At 44.4% G+C, this 6,676-nt stretch overlaps 1 protein-coding gene across 1 annotated transcript in view; it reads right to left on the bottom strand.

Moving 5' to 3' along the window:
• Window positions 1-6,676, bottom strand: part of ARIH1 (ariadne RBR E3 ubiquitin protein ligase 1) — a 41,321-nt gene that overhangs the window by 6,206 nt on the left and 28,439 nt on the right. Inside the window, exons 10-12 of the mRNA XM_035899474.1 lie at window positions 6,278-6,282; window positions 2,231-2,252; window positions 741-743 (exon numbers count right to left, since the gene is read on the bottom strand). Coding sequence (XP_035755367.1) covers window positions 741-743; window positions 2,231-2,252; window positions 6,278-6,282 — 30 coding nt within the window. The remainder of the gene's footprint in view (window positions 1-740; window positions 744-2,230; window positions 2,253-6,277; window positions 6,283-6,676) is intronic.

The raw sequence follows: 6,676 nt of genomic DNA, 5'->3' as shown, positions 1-6,676 counted from the left end.
TCCTGTTCACAGGACAGAGAGCACTGGCAGCAGGAAAAGCACAGAACCCACAACAGTCTTGTGAAGTTAGAAGGGCTCCCATGGCAGTAAGAGAGAGCACGTCAAGTGGAATGCATGATTTACTTCTTCCCTTTGATCATCAAGATCCTCTCCTGAGTCAGGCCTTAAAATATTCTCAAAATCAGAGCAGCTAGATAGCAAAAAACCCTAAGGAATAACACATTTTATCTACGCCACTACCACAGTGGTACACTGGATGGGTTATTTCATGGCCTTCTCCAAAACCGCAGCAGTAGTGATGATCTGTAACAGGGAAAGGTATCCGTCTTTCCTCACCATCAAGTGTTTGGTCCACTTCAGCAATCAAACTGAAAAAAGCCTGACAGAGAGTTGATATCATACTGTTATCACACCAAGACACCTGCTGTTGTAAAACACCATCCAAAAAGTATCTGAAAACGTGCAGCAGGCTCTTCAAAGCAGCTTCTGTCAGCTAAAGAGACACTTCTCCTCCTGGGGCATTTCCACGTTTCCCATCATGTCCTGTTTTTCCCCTTCATGTGACACTTCACTGAAGACTTTTCTACAAAAGCCCACATGGGGCTTCCCTTTCAGGTGTGAAGCCTTTGACAAATATGAGGATATCAAAGAGCAGCACGGCACAGGGAAATATTTAGGGAATTTTTTTTTTTTTTTAAGTAACATTAATATCATACTCAACATCAGCAGCATATGGCCACTTCCTAAAATGATACTCAACTCATGTAGAGCATAAATTATTATTTCTGTAGTATCCCAATAAGTACACAAAGCCAAGGTTGCAAGAATAAACTAAGCTGCTCCTCGGAGCGAAGGAAGCCAGTCCAACTCTCTTTAGCCGCTTGTTCCTGTCCCCGTGGCACTTCTCTTATGCTGGAATGCAAAGCAGCTGCACAAGAGCTGGGCCAAGGAACTCATCAGGTTAAAATCAAGCAGCAAATATTGAGGAGAAAAAGCCCAAGAAGTATTTGAGCCTGGCTGAGTTCCTCAGTCCAGCTCATCACGCAGCCACACTCGCATTTATCAAGTTTTTGCAAAGAGTAGTTTTATCTACAAGGCAATAACAAATATATTCAAACAAGTAATCCACGCTGGTGTAAAACCAGCCACAGATTTTGGGCCAGAAGCATATAAAATCCCCTCCCTGGTTAGGAGCACACCTTTACTGTTTGCTAACCAGAGCAATCATTTCCTATTCCGGCATTCAGATAAACTCTCCACAAAGGAAGAAACCAAGTATGTTCAATCAGTCCAACAACTGCTGCTTTTATACAGGACGCACTCCAACAGAGTCCTGTACATCCACTCTAAGCATCCCAACTACAACTACATTTTCATACAAGTTTGCCTATTTGTATTGTAAGAGACTGGAGAATTTGCACACCAAGAAGTACTCGGAAGATAGCTCAGGAGGTGCAAAAGACCAACATGGTCTCCAGATATCAGGCACGGCCCTTCCGGCTGCAGGGAGGGAGGTTTGCAATTAAGGCAAAGCAGGTTACAATGGAAAAGAGACAAGGGGGAAGACATGAGGACTGCAACTTCTTTTTGGCTAACGTGTCAGCCAGTTTTGCTTCCTGATGACTATAAATTTGCAGACCTGAGCACTAATGAAAAATAAGGCTCACCAGAGCAGCTTGACCTAACTTTGAGGTTGTCCTTGCTTCAAGCTGGGGGGCTGAACAAGGTAACATCCAGAGATCAACCTTCCAACCTAAATAGTTTCACGGTTCTGGTCTCCCCCGCAATGGCAGAGCGCTCCACTGGAGTATTGCCATCGCTTCTTCCTCTTCAAATCCTGCTTTGGTCTTACTACCTGATCCTGAAGGGGAAGGGTTAAGGACTGGGCAGAAGCAGGTGACATCCCACACAACCAGCGAGGTTTTCCTGAGCAAGGGTGTAGCCATTCCTTTGAAAGGAGCCGGCACACTATTACAGGACTTGTTTGGAGAGCGCTGCCCTCCTGTTCAGCCAAGAAGGGCAACGCTCCCATCCACAATCCTGGGGTTTGGTTCAGGGGTTTTTTGGGCTGGTTGTTTCTCTGATAGGATCAAGCAGCAAGCAAGCACATAAGGGGATTTTTCCAGCCCTGCTTTCCTCCCCATCGCCTGTGTTTGTCCTACAAACCGAGTAGGGGTACTACATGCACAGTAAACAAAGCAGAGTCCTTGCAGGCCCTCTCAGGGGGGACAACATCAAGATGACACTTTGGGCTGTCCATATGATGGACACTCAGCCAGGTAAGCTTGTTCCCAATTAGTCAATGCAGTTCTGTGAAATTCAGAGTCAAAAACGGGCTTTCCTTTGAGCACATCACCCAGTGCAGTATCTGTTTACCCTTTTCCAGGCAGCCCTGCTCTCTCTTCCAATCCTGCACCTCAGAACCCAAACTTAGGTTTATCCCATTAATATCCTTCACGACTGTGAAGATCCCTGCTCGATCAGCCAGGATCCACTTTGACATGTATGAATAGCGTCAGCACACCCATCACGTCATGGCACGGCTCCCCCCTCCCCCATTCACTCAAATGCTGGCCCTGGGGCACACAGCAGTGAATGGTTTTTCAAGAGAAGATGGTGGCCATAAAGCTGTGCAGTTTCTTCCAAAACGCGTCTCATCTGATGAGAGGCTGACATCTGCATGCCTTGGTGGAAGACACAGCTAAGCCAAAAAGGCACTGCAGTGATCACTCCTGCTTAAGAAAATCCCACCACTGGAAGAAGAGAGAAACAGTTCCCAGATGATCTGCCAAGCTGGAGAGGCACAGCGGGGCACATTCGCAGCCAGGCTCAATTAGGAGCACTGAAATTCTGCTCTCCTGTCTTTGAGGAGGAGACCAAGCTCTTCATTGTCTCAACACTGCACAGTGCTTAGGGCTTCTAGCCCTGTGATGCAAACTAGAACAAAAAGACCCTAATTACAGCCCTTTTATTACAGGGAATGCCATCCTTTTCAGCCTTTATATGCCTGTCAAGCAAAGCACAAGGAAGACAGATTACCCAGTAAGCTATACAGATGCATGAAGCTGTGTAGAAGTTGAATATTATTGAAAATTAAGGAAAAGCCATGAGAAGAACATGCTAAAGAAATGCTGAACACCAGCGGAAAGAAAAGTGAGTGGGAGAGATTTGTAGATTAAGGAGGATAGAGAAGGAAGATCTTATTGAGAACTACGGCTATGCAATAACATAATAGCCAGCAAATCAAATTACTAAACCGGTAGATTATTCTGCACGTTATGTCAGGCCACAATGTAGAAACGACCTCATTAACATTGTTCTACTCTACACACAATTCGTGTTGTGCTTACAGACCACACTTTGAAACAAAAGCCCGGGCAAACCTGGCAAAGGAGAACAAGCTCTATTTTGTCATAAAAGGCCGCGTGTACATAAAACGCCATAAACCTCAGCTGCTGTTCTATGAACTGGAGGCTAATTAGAAACATATTTTGTATTTTGGGGCAGGTGAAACAGGTTAGTCCTTTCCAGGACTCCCGGAGGCAACTGGTGTACATCAGCCTCCCAGCCATGTTCACAGTGGTGCCTTAACCTATAACCAGTCCCAAAAAAAGAGCGGGGGGGGGGGAAGAAAAAAAAAAAAAAAAGAATCCTGAAACACCACGGGGATTTCTTAATGCATTTCAACAAAATCCGAAACCGCTGATCTTAATTGTGGTCAGCACAAAATAGTACACTGTGACAACACCTCGAGTCATTGAGCAAAGCAGGGTATTTTAAAGACTTGCTCATCTGAGAGGAAAAGGTGGCACTGTGACATCTTGGGAAAAGATGCCATTCCCAGTTTTGGCACGAAACTGCACTGGTGAGAAATGAAAGAGCAAAGTTCGATGCTGGTGCCTTGGGGAGGATCTAGCAGGCTGCCAGAATTTCCACGCGTTAGAACAAATGTAGGACTTCCAGAAAGTACAGAGGGAGCGCATGTTCAGACATTAAAAAGTGACCTGAAAAGGAAGAGAACTGGGTTTGTGCCATTTTATCTCACTTAGAGGGAAAAAAAACAGCCAATAGCTTTTTGGGAGGAAGAAAATCTGCCTGTTTTATACATCAGACATTCAAGCCCTGTCTAGCCCACAAGATAATGAGATGGTGACATGCCAGGAGCCAAAAGTGGTAAGGCAGGGGCATTTTTAGTATCAGATGAACAACTTTCATTAATAGCAATTTAACTTCAACAAAAAAAACCCCAGTGCCTTGGGTAAAGACTGGCACTGTTACCATCTTTGTTTTTCTTCCTTTAGTGTTCTAAGATGCAGAAAAATCAGCATCACTGAAACTCGAGTTTGAAACAGGTTTCCCCCGCTCCCTTTAGGCTCTTTCAGGCAGTCTTGATACACCTTAAGAGCCAAAAATAAATGCACAAATCCAAGTTTTCTGTATTTCTTACTCCTTTGAAGGTCCACTTAACAGAATTACCAGATCTACTTGGTTTCTTTATTCCCAAAGCTACAAGAACCAAACAATACCTGAAACCTGCCTAGTTTAATTCAAAGAACTATTTAAGAACCAAGTTCATAGAACTAACTGAAAAAGAAAAATGTGCAAACCCTTGGTCTCTTCAACCCTCCTCTGCAGGAAGACTGAGAATTAAAGGCTTCTTTAAGAACTTGTATTGGCTTATTTGAAGTTTAAATTAATTTAGCTAAGTGGAAGTCATATGTGAAAGTATCTTAAGTAAAAGGCCATCAGCTCGAGCACACGCTCTGCTGTAAGGTCTGTACCTTCTGTATAAATAGAAAGAATTCAGCGCAGGTCTCCTAAGTGCAAATAAAGGAATGCAAATTTAAAAATATATAGGAAACCACAGAACTTGCTACTCAAGTCTCCTCATTTTGTATTCAGACGGTTCTACATAATTCATCAGAAAATGCACCACATCTCTCCAGTTTGTGAACAGAAACCGATTCAGCTAGGTTTCACTTTTCTGTTCTCTCATACAACAATTGCCTAACTTTCCTTTCCTCTTCTGTCTCCCAGGGCAAGTGGGAACAAATGTATCTCACATTCTCCTGTTGCAAAGGATTACCCAGATTTCAAGCTCATGTTTCAGGAGGACTGGTATTTCTCTCTTATACCTTCCTCTTGGTAAGACAGGAAGTTTTCTTCCATGAATGAAGACCACATAGTACAGGACTGCAGTTCAGCATCATGCTTGGAAAACTTGAGAAAGCACTTTACAAAAGCTAGACACGGCAATGGAGACCATGGTAGCAATTAAATTACTTGGAGAGTTTTTCCCCACTGAAAATGGGGATTTTTGCATTGGATGGTACCTGATCCGACCCCCTTCTAGGTTCTTCAAAATAATTCAACATAGAATCTGGGCTCTGACTTGCAGTCACTCAAGCAAATAGCTGTGAAGGCACAAGACATCCCTCCCCAAACACGACTGCCTCATTTTCCTGCTAGAAACAGAAGGGAGAGAGTAAGGACAGATGTACATGTGCTCCGACTGTGCAATTCCTATCCCAGCATATTGCGACAACCTCACGCTACGGCAGGAAAGGATTTTACTTGGTTCCTCCCTGCACAGCAGCAGGACTGCGTCCCTGTCAGATAGGCACTTGGGTTTCTCCGTGCCTTTGGCCAAAGGCCAGTAGGCAATTCAGGCAAGAGGTGGTGGTGGCTGGCAGCCCTGCGGCTCTGGGGCTGATCCGGTTCTCCGGAGGCTGTGAAGTTCCAATTGCACACGTTCCAGCAGCCAGCACTGCTCGCACTTCATGCTTATAACAGTGTGATATTACCACCTTCCGCATCTCCGCTGCCCGCAAGAAGTCGGAGATCATTACAAGAGATGGGTTATGTTTCCTGCCAACTTTCCCCTCAATTGAATCTAGCGTTGGTTTGGAGAGAGAAGAATTGCGATATTGTCCTTCAGTTAATTCAATTGATATGGATACCGTAAGACTCCAGGACAGTTGGCTTGCTTGTGTCTGGTGTAATTACCCTGACGTTATTTTTCTTCCCATTGCTGCTTCACAGCCTGGGCTCCAAAGTATTTTCTTGCTATAGGAGCATCTCGTATGGTATTAGAGAAAGTAGCTTAGACAGGGATGTTCAAGGACAACAGCTCTTCTGCTGCTGACACCAGCTTACAGGAACTAAAAGATAAGCTGGGCTGATGCCAGCATGGCTTGGCCATAATAATTTCCCCTCCTCACCATCCTCTGGATGGGTGTTTCCCAAGAAAACCCATCTTACTCTGGCCATTCAATACCATTTCTGACATTTAGAGCAATGTTTTAAATACCACTAGCATGGCTCCTACCTGGCAAAACCTAGATCCTGGTAAAAGGAAAAAAAAAAAATTACCATCTTCACAATAATATTTCTGTCTACACTTAAGCTTGTGGGCAAGCAAGCTGCAGGAACCCTCATCATCTTGTCTGAAAGAGAGACAAGTAGCTTCCTATTTCCAGTAGCCAGTGTTCGTGGCAGTTTATTCATGTTTGGTCTACACAAACATAAATGCATATATCATTTCAGCCTTTTTAACGAGCGCAGAATCCAGTAATGGAAAGCTTAACATTTGATCATAACAAAACCCAGCACGTAAAGCTCAGATCCTGGTCTTTAGCAGCACAACCAAGGTTGGGGCAGGTAGCAGACCAACAGA

The sequence above is a fragment of the Egretta garzetta genome, unplaced genomic scaffold (assembly GCF_000687185.1).
Source record: "Egretta garzetta isolate BGI_Z169 unplaced genomic scaffold, ASM68718v1 scaffold287, whole genome shotgun sequence".
In the NCBI taxonomy this organism is placed as follows: Eukaryota; Metazoa; Chordata; class Aves; order Pelecaniformes; family Ardeidae; genus Egretta; species Egretta garzetta.
Note: the sequence above shows the minus strand (reverse complement) of the source record. Positions and strands in the feature narration are given on the sequence as shown.